Source organism: Leucopleurus acutus (assembly GCF_964270905.1).
Source record: "Leucopleurus acutus genome assembly, chromosome: 11".
In the NCBI taxonomy this organism is placed as follows: domain Eukaryota; kingdom Metazoa; phylum Chordata; class Mammalia; order Artiodactyla; family Delphinidae; genus Leucopleurus; species Leucopleurus acutus.
In genome coordinates this window covers 46726754-46749694 of record NC_139152.1, presented here as the reverse complement: position 1 = coordinate 46749694, position 22941 = coordinate 46726754, and the positions used below count along the sequence as shown (strand labels likewise).

At 42.5% G+C, this 22941-nt stretch overlaps 1 protein-coding gene across 5 annotated transcripts; it reads right to left on the bottom strand.

The window, feature by feature from the left end:
- Positions 1-1874: 1874 nt before the first annotated feature.
- Positions 1875-22707, bottom strand: ATP23 (ATP23 metallopeptidase and ATP synthase assembly factor homolog). 5 transcript variants are annotated; one of them, XM_082849550.1, is made up of 7 exons: positions 21758-22018; positions 13257-13330; positions 10782-10827; positions 9992-10073; positions 6264-6401; positions 4242-4325; positions 1875-2320 (listed from the first exon to the last, which is right to left on the bottom strand). In XM_082849550.1, exons 1-7 carry the CDS (start codon positions 21922-21924, stop codon positions 2117-2119), a joined length of 795 nt encoding a protein of 264 aa, XP_082705676.1. In that variant the 5' UTR covers positions 21925-22018; the 3' UTR covers positions 1875-2116. The 5 variants fall into 5 exon arrangements, with proteins under 5 accessions (XP_082705676.1, XP_082705677.1, XP_082705678.1 ...); XM_082849551.1 differs by lacking the exons at positions 13257-13330; positions 21758-22018 and adding an exon at positions 22354-22707; XM_082849552.1 differs by lacking the exon at positions 13257-13330 and having other exon boundaries at positions 21758-21951.
- Positions 22708-22941: the final 234 nt, after the last annotated feature.

Here is a 22941-nt window from a genome sequence, read left to right as displayed (position 1 = left end):
CCAGTTTTCTCCAAACCATTTACAGAATATTTCATTCTTTCCCACTGCTTACCTTTTTTATTTGACACTCAGGTCACAGAGCTTCTCCTCTCCCTGGGAATTGGGTACCAGCTTCCTTGGGAACCAGGTACTTTGTTCCACATTATCCCTTTCCACAACCCTTCCTGCCCCCTTCTAAGGCCTTCACACAAAGGGTCTCCTCTTGTCTGGAAGTCTCCTTCCCCACCCCCTTGACTTGCTAACTCCTTCTCATACTCAGATATCAAGTTGTTGTTTTTTGGGTTTTTTTTGGCTGCGCTGGGTCTTCGTAGCTGCGTGGTCTTTCTCTAGCTGCGGTGAGCGGGGGCTACTCTTCGTTGCAGTGCACGGTATTATTGCGGTGGCTTCTCTTGTTGCAGAGCATGTGCTCTAGGCACACGGGCTTCAGTAGTTGTGGCACGCACGCTCTAGAGCGCAGGCTCAACAGTCGTGGCGCATGGGCTTAGCTGCTCTGCAGCATGTGGGATCTTCCCGGACCAAGGTTTGGACCCGTGTCCCCTGCATTGGCAGGCGGATTCTTAACCACTGTGCCACCAGGGAAGCCCCTCAGGTCTCGAGTTTAAATATCACTTCTCTAGGTTAGGTGCCAAATTTTATATCCCCAAACAACTCCACACTTCCTCTCTGGTGCAGCTGTTCCCCACGATAACAAAGATCCAACCCATGTTGGACACTTCAGTATCCCTAGTGCCTACATCAGTACATAGTAGATAGAGCTTAATAAATATTTATTGAATTAATGCAATGTCTATTTTTTCCCTCTGACTGATTCTCCTCCTTATGCTGTGGTTGGGAGAATGAGGGGGAGCTGTGGTTCCATTAGTGAATGCTGAGTCCGGCCACTTGACGCTTACAAGGCTCCCCAGGGCCTCCTACTAATAAGTGACCATTCTAGGGGCCAGCCTGGCCCCTGCAGACATGTCGGGCTTTGACCCAGCAGATCCAGATTTGAAAGGTACGTACATATAGCTTTGGCCTTTGCTGTGGGACTCTGGGACTTATTAATCTTCAGAAAAAGAGTCATTATGTTAGGAGAGTTTCCTTGACCCAGTTTTTTTCCCCCTTATTTTACTACCTTGGATGTGAGGCGGTAGGAACGCAGTTAGCACTCAGAGAAGCTGCCACTTGACACTTAGGATGTCACGTGATTAATTTTTCCCTTTTAACTTAGCCTTGGTACCTGTTGAAAAAATATTATCCTCATAAAATCCCAGATATTCTACTTGGTAATATCTGTAGAACCAAATTCTGCTCTTGGGAACTCTAACACTTGCATTATATAAGTTAGAAGCAGAAATCAGCAGGGAAGAGAAAGAAAAAAATAATATGAGAAAAAAATGCAGGTGATGGGCTTCCCTGGTGGCGCAGTGGTTGAGAGTCCGCCTGCCGATGCAGGGGACATGGGTTCGTGCCCTGGTCCGGGAAGATCCCACATGCCGCGGAGCGGCTGGGTCCGTCAGCCATGGCCGCTGAGCCTGCGCTCCGCAACGGGAGAGGCCACAACGGTGAGAGGCCCGCGTACCACAAAAAAAAAAAAAAAAAAAGAAAGAAACCATCAACAAAATGAAAAGGCCACCTACTGAATGGGAGAAGATATTTGCAAACAATATCTGATAAGGGGTTATACCATCCAAAATATACAAAGAACTCATACAACTCAATATCAAAATAAACAACCTAATTTTAAAATGGGCAGAGGATTTGAATAGACATTTTTCCAAAGAAGACATACACATCATAAAGGGCATACTTCACAGGTTTCATAATCAAGTTTTAAAATGTAGTAAAAGCAAATCACAATCATAAAAAATAAAACACAAGTAATAACAAGTACATTGTAGAAAATTTAAAAATGCTATTTATTTGCCTTATTTACCAAATGGTTAGCTACAAAGATACGATTTTTGCCTTGGAGTTTAAGGCAGTTTCATTTCTTACCACAGTTACTTTTTCTGATGCTAGAATCTTCTGTGTCTTCTCTGTATTTAATTGCTCATTTACGTTTTATGTTTGTCCACTTGGGAACCATACTTTCTTCATGATCACTGAAGCTCTGCCATATAAAATGTCATCGTCTTCATATGTTTGAGTAGTACCGATCCCGGTTTTGAAAGTCTCTATGAGCATATCTTGCATAGGTCTTATTATGAGGGATCCTTCCAAAAGGTTCATGGTCATTGAAACAAGATTCAAAAACTTCATCAACAGCCTTCTGAGCTACTTCTTTGCTGATGTTCCTAACAGCCAGGATAGAACGAATGGCTCTGTCTCGCACACAAGTCTAAGGAGAAAAGTATGTGGCTTTAATTTTATTAATATATGAAAATTTTGTCATGAAATAGTAACATTTTATACAATGTGTGAACCACAGTCAAAATTAATTTCCTCTCATGTTACTTTATTAATTTCTGTCAGTCCAAAGAAGAAAGATTAAATTATGGAACATGTTTAGCTCAACCTAAAATTATTTAGGTATAAGTAAGATCTCCTTCCCCTCCTCCCTTCTTCTCATCTTTCCTAATGATGATAATTTCTAGGCAGTATCTGCTAAACAATAACTCCAACTTTGCAAAATCATAAAAAAGTCTATAAGGTTCTGGTTGAGCTTTTTAATTTGAATAAATATGAAATATACTCCTGTGCCTCTCTCTCCCTTAGCTTTTCAGGTGACCAATGCTAGATAACTTTTCCTTCGAGAGGGGCATCTCCCCTGGAGGCAACAGGAAACCACACATACATACACACAAAATTTGAAGGCATTCTAATTTTTCAGGGGGAAAAAAAAAATCAAACAACTTTTTTCTTGGGTACATACTGTACAAAAGCAGGGACTCTGTTCTCTAGGACTCTTCTCCCACTACCTCCACGTATTTTCCATCCTATTGCTAGTTCTATTCATTTTCTGCTGCTGCTACCCAAGTTAAAAAGAGGAGAGATTTCTCTTTCAAAGACTCTGGACTCCGGATGACATGCCTTAACTGCATTAGCCTCTTCTCTGGGATGTTCTGATGTGCACCCTACTTCCACTGAGAGCCAGAACACACCGCCCATTCGAAGGCTGCCTGAGCTGAATTCACCAGATGAGCAGGGATTGGAGGGCACGGAAGACATGCAGCACAAGTCAGTGGCACATCACTAAGCGGACTTGGCACAGGCTGAAAGCGTAACAGCCCTATCAGAGTAGGCACCCTTCCCAGGCCCCAGGTTTGCCGTCTAACTAACTCCCATTCACTGAGTTCAAAATTTCTCTTCGTAGTTCTCTGTGACCTTCTACCTTCCTCCCCAGAGTTGAGTTACTCTTTTCTCTGGAGAGCCAAGGGCCTTCCTGCTGTTGTTCCAAGCCTGTCCTTTTTGCATCTGGTTAAAACTGCTATCCTGACGCCCATGTACCTGACAAATTGGCCCAGTAACCTCTCCCCATAGAAGAGCTCTGACCAGCCTTTCTCCTAAATGTGGACACAGAGCCCCTTGGTTGCTATGGGCAGAACTGCTCACATTCTTCACCAGTCCATCAGTTCTAAACTTCCTCTCTCCATGCCCATCTATCGTGGACCTTAAAAGCTTTCTAGTACAGTAGAAACTAACACAACATTGTAGAACAACTATACCCCAATAAAAAAATATAAAGTGTTTCTTTTAGACAAAAACAACAAAAAAGCTTTCTAGCAGGATGGTCTTGCCTACAGTTTTCATTTTGTTTTGTTTACAAAAATCTCTCAGCTCAGCTCATCATAATCAAGTCTGTGCTGATCCGAAGCTTTGCTGTCATGTCATACAGCCTTTAAAGGTGTGCTAATACACAGTGCGCTGCAGTGCAGTCTCTGTGCTGACAGGTATTACTTTTTTGTCTAGAGAATACTGTGATGGTTTCAAACCACAAGTCCGGTACTGTTAGGATAAAAGTAAGACGGGCTGTGATTTCACTTCCAGTCCTTATCTACCCCCATCCAAAAGTATCCCACGTGTGAGACGGTAGCGCTTTTCACTGTGAATATCTCTCACTTAAGTCACATAGCTTGCCCATAATTATAAAATAGAACTGAATTCCATCTATTTGGCTTAAGTGATACACATTTTGTATTCTTTCATATAAGTAGTTCTTTCAAATTTCAAATACTAAATATACTTCTCATTTTTCTATTCATTATTTCCACTCATAGCACTCTTAACAGTAAATGATTTCATATGTTATTAGTTTTTACCTGATGGTGTCGTTTTAATCCAAAATGTAACCTGAATATTTCATTTAAAAGTGAGCAGTCTCCACTAAGGTTAGCAGCTCGAACCTATCACAAAGACAGAAGGCAAACAAAAAGAAAATAAGCACTCGTGCTCTATACCTTTATATCAACTGATTTTTTAAATTGTAAAATATAAAATTGGTATATTTTTCTGAGAACAGAGTACCTGTAAGGTTTTTTTTTTTTAACTCTATTGACTTAAGAAGTTCTTAAGAAAAAGAGCAGATATCCATGAGCTACACTAGGCAGCGCCAGATACACTGTGGGCAATCACCTATTCAAAGGGAATTTTCAAAACTTTCCACCAGAGTCTTACAGACAGAACTAATTTCTTTTGGAACCAAAAGTCAAAGAGTTGGACCTCAAAGTTAAAGATTATGCTCCCTACAAAATACAAACACTTCTAGAAATTACCAAAAGGACTTCAAGAAATCATTCTTCCAAAGATCTACAAACTGAGTTTCAGTGTGAGCTTAAAACTGAATACATCAGTACCTAAGACACTTCAGGCACACAAACCTCCCAGCTCTCCTAGCCCAAACCACTGAAACTCTCTGGGACCTTCCCTTAAACCCGTGTAAGTTCATGCCCTTCCTCCAGGGTCTTGATGGGCCTATGAAAAATTAAGTGGTACAGAGAATCAAGAACATTCCAAACTGGGCATGCTATGAACATGACAGCCTGAAGTTAGTATGTATTTTCTATATCTTTAAGGTAAAAAGCAGCTTTAATAGGTGAAAAAGTCATGGAATTACCCACATGGATTCTACAGCCGACCTGGCCACGTTTTTGCTCATTCACTGCAATCAGAATGGCCCACTTCTTGTTACTTCTATAATAACATGGCTTCATTCCTCTGAGGAGCTCAAAGCACTTAACACACTTTAACTAGCTAACAGGCATTAATGCTCATAACACCCAAGAGAGAGAAATATTTAAAAGCTCAGATTTCGGTCTTCTTTCCAAATAATACGAGTTATAATCAGATGCAGTGAGGCTACTTATTAATTTCAAGGGAAAGAGAAAATAATCTAAGTTATAAAGTATAAGCTTGAAATTTATATTAGTTTTCTTTAGCTTCTCAGCACACTGCACTCTTCAATTAATGAAATGCAAGTATGAAATACAGATGTCTTTCTAGGAGCATATATATGTGTGTATTTCTGACAGCAATCCAAAATGCTTAATAATAAATATCTTCCTATGTTGTATTTTTGAAACGAACTGTTTTACTCCAGGGAAAGCTAGGAACTTTACCTATGGAACGCAGCACAGCAAACCACTCAAGAACCTTGGTTGTAATCCTGCCTCTTCCACTTACTATGTATGGTATCTGAACAACTGCCTCACTTTTCACAGAAATAAAATGGGGATAACAGTATCTACCTCAATGGGCTGTTGTGAATATTAAATAAGAGTCCACAGGGCTTCCCTGGTGGCACAGTGGTTGAGAGTCCGCCTGCCAATGCAGGGGACACGGGTTCGTGCCCCGGTCTGGGAAGATCCCACATGCCGTGGAGTGGCTGGGCCCGTGAGCCATGGCAGCCGAGCCTGCGCATCCGGAGCCTGTGCTCCGCAACGGGAGAGGCCACAACGGTGAGAGGCCCGCGTACCACAAAAAAAAAAAAAAAGAGTCCACAAACAGCACAGGGTTAGGGTTTGGCACACAGCCCCTCAGTAAATGTTAACTATAAAGTTTTTGTATTATATAGTTTATTCCATAGGAAAAATAGCTTATTATTAAAAGTCATCACTATTATTAGGATTTAAAGGTTATATTTAAGACAATTCTAAAAAGATACTTAAAAATGTCTACCTGCTGTATCTAAAAGAATTGTATTCAGTAGTTAAAAATGTAAACTGAAGACTAATGTGGAATTATGACAAGAAAAGGAATACGTTTAAATAAATCATCCTTGAATAAAATGTTCAAACGCACAACAGTGTCCTTGGGGAAAAAGTACCTTCCACAATAAAACTTACCTCAGAGCAAGCCAAGTGCCTGACGTTGGTGAACCAGTCGACATGAGCTCGACAATGATCGAATGCGTGAATGAGCTCATGGGTGACCACTCTGTTCATATGCGCCTGATTACAGATATTATTCTGGCACAAAACAATCTAAGAAGCACCAAAATGAGGAGAGTTCGGTTATTTCTAAGATCTACTCTCACTTCGTAGATTCCATCTTCTCTCTCACCTGAGTGGGCTCAACTGCTTGGAAAGCCTCACCCACTCTATCCACCCAACACCCACCCCTCCATCAAGGCTCGGTCCTCACCATACATTCTCCATGAAGCCTTCCCAATGGCTAACTTCTCCTCTCTCTGGACTACATAGCACTTAGTTTAAGGACATTTATTCACACACCACCCTCACTGGGTTGACTGTACCAGCCATCTTAGACTCCACAGTCTTGTATTAAGAGTGGACTCTGGAATGAAGCAGGGAGATTCAAATTCCAGCCCCACTCCTTACTAAGTCAGTGACCTTGGGCAAGTTTCTTAAGCTTTCTGTGCCGCAGTTTCCTCAACTATAAAAAAGGAGATGACTTAGAGTACCTACCTCTTAGAATTGTGAGAATTAAATGAGAATATGTGTAAACTGTTTCTTATCAAGTTTCTCAATAAGCAATGAATCAACAATGAATGACCACACTGTCCCATCCTACTAGAATTGCCAGGAAAAGTCCTCAGAAAGAGCTTCAGAAAGAAGTGCAAAAAGCCAGCAGCACACTGAGCAGGACCCTATAAGAATAATAAAGACGTGAGGGGTCCTAATAATAATAGTCCCCACTTACTGTGTACTTACTGTGTGCCAGACACTGGGACATGTCCCAGGTATTTTATATACATTCATTCAACATTCATTTATTCAACTAATATTTATCAAGACCTACTAGAGATTTATAATCTACTAATGGAGATAGAAATTAATCAAATATTTACCAAAATGTTTAAACACATGCAGTGACAGTTGTCATGAAGAAAAACCCAGGTTGTCACGAGTACATACAATGAGAGTGCCTGACCTGGTCTGCAGGGTTGGGAAAGGCTTTTCTGCAGAAGGAATGTTTAAACTGGGATCTAATGGATGAACAGGAGTTAAATTCGAGGAGAGGGGAAGGGAGCATTCCAGATAGAGAACAACATAGGCAAAGGGTAGGAGGAGGGTTGAAGGAAAAGAATGTTGGAGAAGCTGACGGCGGCAGGCCTGTAGTACAAAGCACAGAGTTGGAGGCGGTAGGCATGAGATAGGGCAGGGGCCAAATCACTCTTTATCCTGACAACAGTGGGAAGTCACTGAAAGGGAGTAGTGAAACGGGGGGTGTGTTATTTTGTTTTTATCCTTTTGACCACAGTTGGAAAAATAAACAAAAGATGATCAAAACTGGATACACAGAGACTAGTTGAAGGCAAATGAAGTATTCTAGGCAAGAGATAATAGTCCCAGAGCTAGGATGGTGGGAGCCTAAGAAGGTATTTAGGAGGGAGACTGGACAAAATTTGGTGTCGGACAGAATATGGGAAGGGAATCAGAGGTATCAAGGATGATCCCTAAATTTCTGGCATGGGTAATAGGACGGATGGTGGTACCGTTCACTGAGATATGCAAAACTAAAAGACCAGTTTGGGTGGAGATGGAGGATCGTAAAAATCAATTTGAACTTGGACATGTCACGTCTGAGGTGCCTTTAGGACACCCAAGTGTAGGTGTTCAGTGAACACTTGGCGATATGGATGTGGAGTTCAAGAGAAAGCTCTGACCCAGCAAAGTAAATGAGATCCCCTTGGTAGAATGCAGAGTAGAAAAGAAGGGGCTCTAACGCCAAGGATTAAGGGACTTCATTTAAGGGCTGGTAGAGGAAGCTAAGTTAGCAAAGGAGCAACCACAAGAGTGTGGCATACTGGAAACCATGGCAAGAAAGTGGCATTAGCTGTTAAGTGTGTGCATGTGATAGGACCTCCACTCTAGCCAGATACCTTGGAATAACTTGCCCACGAGCACTGGGACAGAAGGTGAAGAACATTCACAGCAGCCTCGTTTATAATAATAATAAAGTTGGAAACAATCGATACTCGATAGGGTAAACGCTAGTACAGACATATAATGGAATAATATACAACACAAACTAAATTAACCAGAGGTGCACACAACAACACAGAAGAATCTCACGATGTTGAACGAAAGAATTAAGTTACAAAGACTGTATGATTTCATAAAATGACAAAGTATTACACATGACCCCAAGTATAAAGCTTAAAAGGAGGAAACTAAACACATTGTTGGACTGTACACAAAGATGGCAAAACCATTCAGACAAGCAGGGAATGGTTATCACGGAAGTCAGAATAAGGAAGGGAGGCGGTTGTAACCCAAGAGGGGCACACAGGCTTCTGAAGTCCTGGCAGTGTTTTATTTCTCAAATCTGGGTGGTAGTTATATAGATGTTCATTTTACTATTATGACTGAAAGTGTACGTACAGGTATTTTACTCTTCTATATGAATGAGATACTTCACAACAAAAATTTTAATTAAAAAAAAAAAAAAAGAGTGCCCAACTGTGTATAACACTGCTGAGGAATAAGATGAAGATTCAACACGTGCACTCTAACCCCCAAAGAGGATGAACTTACCAAGACCCATCTTGGGAGCTACAGGTGTTGGCGATTATCAATTTACAAATGAGGAAACTGAGAATAAAAGGAATAACTTGCCCAAGCCCCACAGCTAATAAGCAGGGGAACTAGGATTTGAACTCAAAGTCTATGTGACTCCAAAACTCAGACACCTCACCCCTCTGCTATGTTGCTCTTTCCCATGATTACCATGAAACAGCTATAAATAACTCAAATACATATAAAATTCCCTAGCAGGAAACAATTAAATGTACTTCAATGTGTCATATATTCATGATGGAAACAGTGCCTTACAACACTCTTATCTACCCTCATATCACAGGACACATCCATCTACCACCTCAAGACTGTCAAAACCCCCCATTGACTTAAAACTTATAACATTTATTGACTTAAGTGCTCTGCTTACTATGATAAGTAGTTTACAAGAGAAATCGCATTTAATTCTCATAACCATTCTATAAGATAAATACAATCATTACCCATATTTTACAGGTGAGAAAACTCACTCTCCTCATCAAAAATTCTCAAAGATCTATCACTTCTCACCGTGTAAAGGTGAAACTCTATCTTGGCATTCAAAGCCTCCCACCATATAGCCTATCTTTCTTTCCAATCCTATTTCTCCTCATTCCCCATGCAATCCTGCCCTCCAGCTGAACTAGACAACATGCCATTCCCCAAATACACCTTGTGCTTTCTCAACACGTCACCTTTGCTCGTGCTCCCCCTGCTTTTGGCAACAGTCTTTGTCTTCTTTGCCCCTGAAGAGCCTTTACATCCTCTAGCTGAATCTGCTGGCATCTTTCAGTCAATCACATCACTGTCCCATTGTGGTAACCACACCCACCTCAAAGAGTTTAAGCCACCTCAAATTTTATCATTGTCTTTGCGTTCCTGTCTTGTCTCCCCTGTGAGAAGTAAGGACCTTAAGAGTAAGGACCACAGTTAACTCATTTTTTGAATTCTACACAAAGTCTACCAAATGGCATGCCCAGCACATAGAAGGCAATCAGCAAACATCAGGAGAGAGAACTGGAGGAAAGAAGACAGCTTGGAAGACCGCCTACCTGAGACACTGAAGCATCAAAACCTCCACTGACATTTCCATTACAGTCTTCACAAGAAAAGTGTCTTTCTTTGTTAACAGCGCTGGAAGGTAAGAATGGATTAAAAAGACAACGTCCAGAAGTAGTATGCATGGGGCACAGGGGAAACAGCCCTGGGCCAGGAGACCCAGATGACACATCTCTCCATCACTATCACACAGGACACCTTGGGAAAGCAACTCAACACCTTCAGGACTCAGTTCTCTCATCTGTAAATAAGGAAACTGTCTCTGCAAAATCTATCCCAGTTCAAATTCTATGCTATGATTCCATAAAGAATTTGATCAACTCATTAAGACCATATTGGAAATATGCTGGAGTTTCTGCCCTTGGGCCAGAATGTTAAGAAGTAGACCTCAGAAATCACTTCTTCCGATCTCCTCAAAGTTAAACAACACCTGGAAGGCTTCTACATGCATAACAAGCTGAGATTTCTTCTCCGTTAAGGATAATGCTGGGACTGGCATAGTGGAAAAACCAGGTTTGGTGGTTACTTACAAGTAAGATTTTAAGTATCGTCTTTACTAAATACCTGAGGTGAATAGTAGAGCCAGAGATGTGGAGTTAGGGCTGAAGAGGTCCAGAGAGAACACGGCCTGCCTGGGGAGAGTGCAGCCAACCACCACCACCCACCATATGGAAAGGGCTTTGTGGCCTGAAGTGAAATATCTGAAGTACTTCCAGTTTGGGTGGGGATTTTTTGTTTTCAGCAGCCAGAATATAGAGCAGCACTTCAAAAAGATTCACTTACCAGCCCGAATGCTTCATGGCATCAAGCAGCAGTTTAACATATGGATCTAGAAAGATATTGATACAGTTACATATGGTAATTGGAAAAAAAGAGCACCAATTAAATGATCCAAATAGCAGTGTAAGATATTATCAAACAAAACCTCACAAATCTTAGCAAAGTAATACCATCTTAAAAATGATAAAAAATGAATATGAAAAGATAAGCTTAAATTAACATAAAAGCAAGTCTTTAATGAAATGAAACACTGATAGAAATACCAAAATGGGTAGTACCAAACATCTTAGATAACATCAAATATGCTTTTCAGTTAAATGATCGAACACAATGTATTAAAATATATACCAAGGGGCTTCCTTGGTGGCACAGTGGTTGAGAATCCACCTGCCAATGCAGGGGACACGGGTTCGAGCCCTGGTCCGGGAAGATCCCACATGACGCGGAGCATCTAAGCCTGTGCGCCACAACTACTGAGCCTGTGCTCTAGAGCCCGTGAGACTCTACTGAGAGCCCGTGAGACAACTACTGAGCCGCATGCCACAACTACTGAAGCCCACACGCCTAGAGCCCGTGCTCCGCGATGAGAAGTCACTGCAATGAGAAGCCCACGCACCGCAACGAAGAGTAGCCCCTGCTTACTGCAACTAGAGAAAGCCTGCATGCAGCAATGAAGACCCAACGCAGCCAAAAATAAATAAATAAAACAAATAAATTTATTTTTAAAATAAATTAATTTAAAATATATATATATATATACACACACACACACACACACACACACACACACACACCCCAAAAGACTGAGAAAATTTGGGACCAATATCCATAGAAACAAATAGCAGCGTAGTATCCAGGTTAGAGGAAGGCAGTAGGTAGCCCCACTATTGTCTGTCCTGGTCTGTGAATAGTGTCCCATTCTGAGTACCATACTCTAAACAGGACCTGCCAACCGAAGCTGTTCCATGGGAGAAAGTGACTACAGCAGTTCAGGACTACTTTCCACAGGAAGCAAGAAAGGGATCTGTAGATTTGGAAAAGAGAAAAAAGACTTAACTAGGGCCACAGTAGCTTCAAGTACCTGAAGGGGTGCCATGTGGGAATAAATTCAGCCAACATTTCTTCAGAGGGCAGCACAAGGACCAAAGGGCAGAAGTTACACAGGGCACATTTCAACTCAGTATGAGAAAGGATTTTTCCAACAATCAAAGCTGTCGATACAAGAGCCCAATAGCCTCAAAGGGCCTCAGAGATAACCTGTTCCAGCAGAGGTCTATAAACACTCTGGTCAACTGATGGCACAGAGGTTTCTGGTCAGTGATGGGGGTTGGAAAGGCCTAGATGACTCCTCAGGCCCCCCCACTTCTAAGAATCTATGAGGGACTTCGCTGGTGGCACAGTGGTTGAGAATCCGCCTACCAATGCAGGGGACACAGGTTCGATCCCTGGTCCAGGAAGATACCACATGCCGCAGAGCAACTAAGCCCGTGCGCCAAAACTACTGAGCTCTGTGCTGCAATTACTGAAGCCTGCGCGCCTAGAACCCATGCTCTGCAACAAGAGAAGCCACCACAATGAGCTCAAGCACTGCAACAAAGAGTAGCCCCTGCTCGCCACAACTAGAGAATGCCCGCACAAAGCAACGAAGACCCAACGCAGCCAAAAATAAATAAAATTAAAAAAAAAAAACTTTATAAAAAAAAGTGGGGGGCGGAGTCAAGACAGCGTACTAGGAGGATGCAGAATGCGCGTCTCCTCACAATTAGGGCACCTACCAGGCACCAGTGGGGGACCACAGACACCTAAGGGGATGGGAGGAACCCCCAGCAACTAGGTAGGATGTGGGGCATTGGGGGAGCGAAGGGGGAGGAGAAGCGGAGGCCGGACAAGACTGGCGCCCCTGAGGTGCGGCTGGGGGAGGGCAAGGGATTCCCACGCCCGAAGGGGGAAATTGGGGAACCACTGGGAGGGCAGAGTATCAAAAGGGAGAGTTGCCATGCTTCTCCTGCCCACTTGGGCCCCCAGGAACCTGCTGAGATCCCAGGCCTGATCCTCTGCCCACCTAGGGCCCCTCCAGCCACACGGGTCCTGAGGGAGTGGGAGGGAGGGAAGGGGGAGCAAAAGTAAAGGCCGGACCTTCGGGACCAGCACCCCACAGGGGTGGCTGGGGGAGGGGAGGAGTTCCTACACCCAGCGGGACCCCCCCCCCAGTTAGGTGTCCAGTGGCGATGGGGGAGACCCTGTGGGAGACGGTGGGGGAGGGGCACGAAGGAATGGGGCCAGTGCCTTCCCTGTCCACTTAGGCACCGGGAGGCCTAATCCTCTGCCATTGGAGCCTCCCTTGTGCCCCGCAGAGCCCAAGGCCCACCCCTCTAACCACACCCAGGGCCCCACCTCTACACTCGGAGACACCCTCTGAGACCCCCTCCAACGCAATGGACCTAAACCCCACCCACACACCCTCACTCAGCGCCCTACCTCCAAACTCCGGAACTCCACACTCCAGAGGCCATCCTTTTGACGTGCTGCCTCTCCCCTTCCGTGGGCAGGTCCTAAGCAGAGGCCCCACACCATGCTCAAACATCACCCCCAACCTGCCTAGGTCCTGCCCCACCCTAAACCCCACCCCTGCCTGAGTTCCGCCCCTATCTAAGTTTCACCCCCATAGCCAAGGCCTTTTTTTTTTTCCACTTTTACATTAGGGTTCTGTGTTAACTTGTTGATTCATTGTTGTTCATTCTTTTATATTTTTATTTTTTTAATCTTTTATTTTTCTAATTTTATTTTATTCTTTATACTTTGTTATTGTTCTCTCCTTTTGGCTTGTTCACCACCCCCCCTTTTTTTTTTTCTTTTTTCTCTTGTGGTTTTATTTTACCCTGTTGCAGTTGTTTCAATTACAGTTTTATTTTTCCTAATATATTTTTTATCTTTCTAATTTTATTTTGTTTTTTATTCTTTGATATTGTACTGTTCCTTTTTTCTTTCTTTCTTCCTTTTTTTTTTCTTTTCTTAATGCACCACAAAGCTTGTGGGATCTTGGATCCCAGGCGGGAGATCGGGCCAAGCTCCTGTGGTGGGAGCACTGAGTCCAAACTGCTGGACTAACAGAGAACCTCAGACCCCAGGGAATATCAACCAGAGTGAGGCCTCCTGGAGGTCCTCATCTCAGCACCAAGACCCAGCTCTATCCAACTGCCTGCAAACTCCAGTGCTGGACGCCTGAGGCCAAACAACCAGTAAGACAAGAAGACAGTACCACCCATTTAAAAAAAAAAAAAAATGAAGTGACAAAAAAATGTTACAGAGGAAGGAGCAAGATAAAAAAACTACAAGACCAAATAAAGGAAGACGAAATAGACAAACTACCTGAAAAAGAATTCAGAGTAATGAGAGTAACGATGATCCAAAATCTCGGAAACAGAATGGAGAAAACACAAGTAACATTGAACAAGGATCTAGAAGAACTAAAGAGCAAAAAAACAGTGATGAGCAACACAATTACTGAAATTAAAAATACTCTGGAAGGAATCAATAACAGAATAACTGAGGCAGAAGAACAGATAAGTGAGCTGGAAATAACTGCCAGGGAGCAGAATAAAGAAAAAAGAATGAAAAGAATTGAGGACAGTCTCAGAGACCTCTGGGACAACACTAAACACACCAACATTCAAATTATACGGCTCCCAGAAGAAGAAGAGAACAAGAAAGGGTCTGAGAAAATATTTGAAGAGATTATAGTTGAAAACTTCCCTAACATGGGAAACGTAATAGTCAATCAAGTCCAGGAAGTGCAGAGAGTCCCATACAGGATCAACCCAAAGAGAAACATACTGAGACACATATTAATCAAACTATCAAAAAATAAATACAAAGAAAAAATACTAAAAGCAGCAAAGGAAAAGCAACAAATAACATACAAGGGAATCCCCATAAGGTTAACAGCTGATTTTTCAGCAGAAACTCTGCAAGCCACAAGGGAGTGGCAGGACATATTTAAAGTGCTGAAAGGGAAAAACCTACAACCAAGATTACTCTACCCAACAAGCAACTCATTCAGATTCAATGGAGAAATTAAAACCTTTACAGATAAGCAAAACTTAAGAGAATTCAGCACCACCAAACCAGCTAAAAATGCTAAAGGAACTTCTCTAGGCAGGAAACACAACAGAAGGAAAAGACCTACAAAAACAAACCCAAAACAATTAAGAAAATGTTAATAGGAACATACATATCGATAATTACATTAAATGTAAATGCTTTAATGCCCCAACCAAAAGACACAGACTGGCAGAATGGATACAAAAAAAGACCTGTACATATGCTGTCTACAAGAGACCCACTTCAGACCTAGGGACACATACAGACTGAAGGTGAGGGGATGGAAAAAGATATTCCATGCAAATGGAAATCAAAAGAAAGCTGGAGTAGCAATATTCATATGAGATAAAATAGACTTTAAAATAAAGACTATTACAAGAGACAAGGAAGGACACTACATAATGATCAAAGGGATCAATCCAAGAAGAAGATAAAAGAATTATAAATATATATGCACCCAACATAGGAGCATCTCAATACATAAGCCAACTGCTAACAGCTATAAAAGAGGAAATCGACAGTAATACAATAATAGTGGGGGATTTTAACACCTCACTTACACCAATGGACAGATCATCCAAACAGAATATTAATAAGGAAACACAAGCTTTAAATGACACAATAGACCAGACAGATTTAATTGATATTTATAGGACATTCCATCCAAAAAGAGCAGATTACACTTTCTTCTCAAGTGCACACGGAACATTCTCCAGGATAGATCACATCTTGGGTCACAAATCAAGCCTTGGTAAATTTAAGAAAACTGAAATCATATCAAGCATCTTTTCTGACCACGGTGCTATGAAATTAGAAATCAACAATTACAGGGAAAAAAACGTAAAAAACGTAAAAAACACAAACACATGGAGGCTAAACACTACGTTACTAAATAACCAAGAGATCACCGAAGAAATCAAAGAGGAAATCAAAAAATACCTAGAGACTAATTACAACGAAAACATGGCGATCCAAAACCTATAGAATGCAGCAAAAGCAGTTCTAAGAGGGAAGTTTATAGCAATACAAACCTACCTCAAGAAACAAGAAAAATCTCAAATAAACAATCTAAACTTACACCTAAAGCAATTAGAGAAAGAACAACAACAACAAAAAAAACCCAAAGTTAGCAGAAGGAAATAAATGAAAAAGAAATGAAGGAAACAATAGCAAAGATCAATAAAACTAAAAGTTGGCTCTTTGAGAAGATAAACAAAATTGATAAACCATCAGCCAGACTCATCAAGAAAAAAAGGGAGAAGACTCAAATCAACAGAATTAGAAATGAAAAAGGAGAAGTAACAACTGACACTGCAGAAATACAAAGGATCATAAGAGATTACTACAAGCAACTATATGTCAATAAAATGGACAACCTGGAAGAAATGGACAAATTCTTAGAAGAGCACAATCTTCTGAGACTGAACCAGGAAGAAATAGAAAATATAAACAGACCAATCACAAGCACTGAAATTGAAACTGTGATTAAAAATCTTCCAACAAACAAAAGCCCAGGACCAGATGGCTTCACTGGCAAATTCTATCAAACATTTAGACAAGAGCTAGCACCTAATCCTTCTCAAACTCTTCCAAAATATAGCAGAGGGAGGAACACTCCCAAACTCATTCTACAAGGCCACCACCACCCTGATATCAAAACCAGACAAAGATGTCACAAAAAAGAAAACTACAGGCCAATATCTCTGAAGTACTTAGATGCAAAAGTCCTCAACAAAATACTAGCAAACAGAATCCAACAGCACATTAAAAGGATCATACACCATGATCAAGTGGGGTTTATCCCAGGAATGCAAGGATTCTTCAATATATGCAAATCAATCAATGTGATACACCATACTAACAAACTGAAGGATAAAAACCATATGATAATCTCAATTGATGCAGAAAAAGCTTTCGACAAGATTGAACACCCATTTATGATAAAAACTCTCCAGAAAGTAGGCATAGCAGGAACCTATGTCAACATAATAAAGGCTATATGACAAACCCACAGCCAACATCGTTATCAATGGTGAAACACTGAAACCATTTCCTCTAAGATCAGGAACAAGACAAGGTTGCCCACTCTCACCACTATTATTCAACATAGTTTTAGAAGTTTTAGCCACAGCAGTTAGCGAAGAAAAAGAAATAAAACGAATCCAAATCAGAAAAGAAGTCATCTGTTTGCAGATGACATGATACTATACCTAGAGAATCCTAAAGATGCTACCAGAAAACTACTAGACCTAATCAACGAATCTGGTAAAGTAACGGTACAAAATTAATGGACAGAAATCTCTTGCATTCCTATACACTAATGATGAGAAATCTGAATAAGAAATTAAGGAAACACTCCCATTTACCACTGCAGCTAAAAGAATAAAATACTTAGGAATAAACCTACCTAAGGAGACAAAAGACCTGTATGCAGAAAACGGTAAGACACTGATGAAAGAAATTAAAGATGATACAAACAGATGGAGAGATATACTATGTTCTTGGATTGAAAGAATCAACATTGTGAAGATGACTATACTACCCAAAGCAATCTACAGATTCAATGCAATCCCTATCAAACTACCAATGGCATTTTTCACAGAACTAGAACAAAAAAAATACACAATTTGTATAGAAACACAAAAGACCCCGAATAGCCAAAGCAATCTTGAGAAAGAAAAACAGCTGGAGGAATCAGGCTCCCTAACTTCAGATTATATTACAAAGCTACATTAATCAAGACAGTATGGTACTGGCACAAAACCAGAAATATAGATCAAAGGAACAGGATAGAAAGCTCAGAGATAAACCCACGCACATATGGTCACCTTATCTTTGATAAAGGAGGCAAGAATATACAATGGAGAAAAGACAGCCTCTTCAATAAGTGATGCTGGGAAAACTAGACAGCTACATGTAAAAGAATGATATTAGAACACTTCCTAACACCATACACAAAAATAAACTCAAAATGGATTAAAGACCTAAATGTAAGGCCAGACACTATCAAACTCTTAGAGAAAAACATAAGCAGAACACTCCATGGCATAAATCACATCAAGATCCTTTTTGACCCACCTCCTAGAGAAATGGAAATAAAAACAAAAATAGGGGCTTCCTTGGTGGCGCAGTGGTTGAGAATCTGCCTGCTAATGCAGGGGACAGGGGTTCGAGCCCTGGTCTGGAAGGATCCCACATGCCGTGGAGCAGTTAGGCCCGCGAGCCACAACTACTGAGCCTGCGCATCCGGAGCCTGTGCCCCACAACAAGAGGCCGCGACAGTGAGAGGCCCGCGCACCGCAATGAAGAGTGGCCCCCGCTCGTCACAACCGGAGAAAGCCCTCGCACAGAAACGGAGACCCAACACAGCCAAAACTAAATAAATTAATAAACTCCTACCCCCAACATCTTCTTTAAAAATATAATAATAAATAAATAAACAAATGGGACCTAATGACACTTAAAAGCTTTTGCACAGCAAAGTAATCCATAAACAAGACGAAAAGACAACCCTCAGAATGGGAGAAAATATTTGCAAATGAAGAAATGGACAAAGGATTCATCTCCAAAATACACAAGCAGCTCATGCAGCTCAATATCAAAAAACAAACAATCCAACCCAAAAATGGGCAGAAGACCTAAATAGACATTTCTGCAAAGAAGATATACAGATTGCCAACAAACACTTGAAAGGACACTCAATATCACTAATCATTAGAGAAATGCAAATCAAAACTACAATGAGGTATCACTTCACACTGGTCAGAATGGCATCATCAAAAAATCTACAAACAATAAATGGTGGAGAGGGTGTGGAGAAAAGGCAACCCTCTTGCACTGTTGGTGGGAATGTAAATTGATACAGCCACTATGGGGAACAGTATGGAGGTTCCTTAAAAAACTAAAAATATAATTACCATATGACCCAGCAATCCCACTACTGGGCATATACCCTGAGAAAACCATAATTCAAAAAGAGTCATGTACCACAGTGTTCATTGCAGCTCTACTTACAACAGCCAGGACATGGAACCAACCTAAGTGTCCATCGACAGATGAATGGATAAAGCAGATGTGGCACATATATACAATGGAATATTACTCAGCCATAAAAAGAAATGAGGGCTTCGCTGGTGGCGCAGTGGTTGACAGTCGGCCTGCCGATGCAGGGGACACGGGTTTGTGCCCCGGTCCGGGAAGATCCCACATGCCGCAGAGCGGCTGGGCCCATGAGCCATGGCTGCTGAGCCTGCGCGTCCGGAGCCTGTGCTCCGCAACGGGAGAGGCCACATCAGTGAGGGGCCCGCGTACCGCAAAAAAAAAAAAAAAAGAAAGAAAGAAAGAAATGAAACTGAGTTATTTGTAGTGAGGTGGATGGACCTAGAGTCTGTCATACAGAGTGAAGTAATTCAGAAGGAGAAAAACAAATACCGTATGCTAACACATATATATGGAATCTAAAAAAAAAAAAAAAAAGTGGAACGTAGGAGCAGGACAGGAATAAAGACACAGACGTAGAGAATGGACTTGAGGACATGGGGAGGGGGAAGGGTAAGCTGGGATATAGTGAGAGAGTAGCATTGATATATATGCACTACCAAACGTGAAATAGATAGCTAGTGGGAAGCAGCTGCATAGCACAGGGAGATCAGCTCAGTGCTTTGCAACCACCTAGAGGGGTGGGATAAGGAGGGTGGGAGGGAGACACAAGACGGAGGGGATATGGGGGTATACATATGCATATAGCTGATTCACTTTGTTATACAGCAGAAACTAACACAACACTGTAAAGCAATTAAAATCCAATAAAGATGCTTAAAAACAAAGAAGAGAAAAATACGAATAAAAGTTATTTATAAAAAAAAAAAAGAATCTATGTGCCTGCTAAAATTACAGCAAAGTATTATGAACCCAAGTGCCTCTAATATCAACTTTTCGCATAGATGTCCTGTCTGAGAGTATAAATGCACAGCAAACTACGTGACATAAGCAAAAAAAAGAGAGAAAAAAATCAAGGTTTTTAAGTGCTGAAAGCAAAAACAGGTGAGTAAAATTAGTGTGGGATGAGAAAGTTAGGTATAGGTTACTGCTTTACTAACCTGACCCCTCTTAAGAGTGTTAACAATAAAACAATTATTATTAATAATAAGTATTATTTAGTGTATATCAGGTATCAGGCACCATATTAAGTGCATTATTATTCAAGCAACTAAGAGTTTTACAAAGTTGAAATGGATTCAAAAGCCTACAGTCCTCTTAAAAAAAAAAAAATTTCTAGGAGCACATTGGTTTGGTACTTCAAAAAGGACCTGAAGTACTTGGAATGGATTTGCTTTGGAGAAAAAGAAAACAAAGGTCGCCCTTGAGGTCTGATTTCTCCCATCACACTCGCCCCAGGGATAGGATTTTACAGCTTTAAGTTGATGCTTTAATACTACCAACAGGTTCTCCCAGCAGCCTTCCCCTTGAAAGGTTGAGGCGGGTTAATTCCTACTGGGTCTCAAGTTCAGCACCTCACCCTCCTCGTATCCTGCCTATTATCTACTCTTCCTTTTTGGCTCTGCCACTGTAAGAACAGCTACCTTTTCTTTACTCAGCTCCTGATATGCTGGCCCTTTACACTCATAAAATCTATTCCTCACAACAACCCTAAAAGGGGTATTTTTATCCCTCCCCCACTCCCTTTTTTTTTCCCTTCAGATAAAGATAGAGAGGATCAGAGAGTTAAATCACTCTTCCATACGTAAAAAGGGATCAAAATTTGAACCCATGTCTAATTCTGCAGCCTATGTTCTTTCCACTGCATTCCACTTTGAAACATCTTAAAGGCAGGGTCCCAACTCCTCTCTGTATTTGCCCAAACCAGAACCTAGGAGGCATTCAATACATATTTGCAAAGTAAATACAATGACATCATTTTCTCTACTCCCCCTCCTCCTCCCTTGACTCCCTAGATGCAGGTAATCTCAAGAAGGCTGGAAAATAATTGGGTGGTTGACTTTTGAAGTGTGACTGGCCAGCTATGAAACAGTAACCTTACTTTGGAACAATAAGTTTAAGTCTTTGATTTTCTAAATGTATCTAAAGTAAACTTTAGATGGCAATGTAAAAAAGTTAAGAAATCTCTAGTGCAATGTGCCTGGGATTAGAGAAAAATTGGTCAGCAGATGGTGTCCCTATTTAACCCACAACAGTGGTTCTTAACCTTTTTGGGATCGTGGGTCTCTCTGAGAATATCATGGAGCTATGAACTCTCTCCCCAGAAAAATGCACTTAGGGGCATACACATACGGTTTCGTAGTCCATGTCAGGAATTTCTACACTCTGAAGTCCACCCATGTATGAAGGTTAAGAACCCTTTCCATCAAAGGGTAGGATTGCAAAACTTGTTTTTAACAGGAGGGAAGAGGGCAGGGCACAACCCTTAAAGAATGACAGAGCTGTTGTGGACACGACATAAACTGGTTAAAACCTGGTTAGAACCGATTAGGCCCAAGATGGAAGAAGATTCAACTTCCAGTAGATCTTGAGCCTCATTATACGATCATTGTAATACATTAGCGTATGCTACAAAACACACCCACGGGCACCATGACTGTTCCAAGGCTAACTATAAAAGGCCAAAAAGTGGGCAGTGGCCCAAATCCTGGAAATCCCCACCCCTTCTCCAAAATAGTTGAAATAATCCTCCCACTCACTAGCCTATGAAATTACCCAGCCCATAAAAACTAACCACCCATATTTCCTGGCTGCTCTCACCTTTTGAGACAAGACTGTATTCTGTCTATGGAATGTGTATCTCCCAGGGCCTCTCCCCTTCTGAGATGGCCCACACTCTATGGAGTGTGTGTCTCTCTCTCAACAAATCTACTTCTTACCTATCACTTTGCCTCTCGCCGAATTGCTTCTGCAGTGAGACATAAAGAACCTGAGCTTCATTAAGTCCTGAGACCAGGAGTGCAATTTCAATTAAAAGGCAGTGGGTTCGAGTCCCAGCCTGCGGGTTCAAGTCCCAAGCTGAGTTTTGGCGGGGTTCAAATCCCATCTGAGTTGTGCAGTTTCAGCAGGTATGCCTTAATTAACATGGTTCTTTAAAACTCTGCTTCACCTGGACTCTCAATTCCTCATATTACTGCATAATTTACCTAAAATATCAAAGGATCTGTCAGACCAGTGCGCGTGACGGAAAGGGCAAACTCCTAACCCAACTCCTCAATCACGCCGCAAGCAAAAGTAGTGCTGAAAGGGGCCTCAGCGCTTCCTCTGATGGAAACTGAGGCTCAGACCCCCACACCCGCCCTCACAAAAATCTGCCTTTAACTCTGCACTTGGTGCCTGAACCCCGCCCCCGACCTGGGCTGAACCCGGAGCTCCCTAGCGGAGCGGCACCAAGGCCCCTCCCTGCCCGCCGGCTCTCAGACACCCCCCACCGCACCCTCCGCAGACGCCCAGCCCCCAGGCTCACGGCTCCTACTTGTCTCCAAAGTCTGCAAGAGCATAAGCTGGCACTTCTGGTTGTTGGTGAAGAAGCTGGAGAGGAACCCTTGCTGTGGCTTCCCCTGAGCCAACCGCTGCGGGAAGACCTGGCACCCGACGTGTTGCTGCTGCAGCTGCTCCCCCGCAGCGGGGCCCGGGCCGCGTTCATCCGGAGCTCCTGCCATGCCGCCCACGGACTTTGCAGCTGCTTCCGCCCGCCTCAGGCGGCCCGGGGGGAGACAGGGAAAGGCAACCTCCCTCCCGCCTACCCACAGCCCAGGCCCTCCCTCCGCCGAGCCGACCTGGCGCCAGCCGGGCGACGGCCGCAGGGGTCCACAAGCCCGGAGACCGAAGGAGCGCTGGGCCACAGGCGCCGGGAGGGAAGACGGTAACGGGGCGGGGCGACGGCTGCTAGGCGGGCAAGGGGCGGGGCCAAGCGCCTGCTGGCTGAGCTGGGGTTAGCGAGTACCCTCGCAGGCTACAACCCGCCTGACGTGGGCTCGGCCTTCGCCGCTCAGCGTGCTTGTGCCGTCCCCATAAGCCTTGTTCCGCAGCCCTGCTTACTCGTGCACACTCCGTCCTTACC

Coding starts and splice junctions, on each gene's coding strand:
- ATP23 (XM_082849550.1), bottom strand. CDS start 21,924: ATGGGATTTGAACCCCGCCAAAACTCAGCTTGGGACTTGAACCCGCAG. Junction 10,828..13,256: donor TGGAGTTCCGGAGTTTGGAG/GTAGGGCGCTGA, acceptor ATATCTTTCTAG/ATCCATATGTTAAACTGCTG. Junction 10,074..10,781: donor GCCATGAAGCATTCGGGCTG/GTAAGTGAATCT, acceptor CTTACCTTCCAG/CGCTGTTAACAAAGAAAGAC.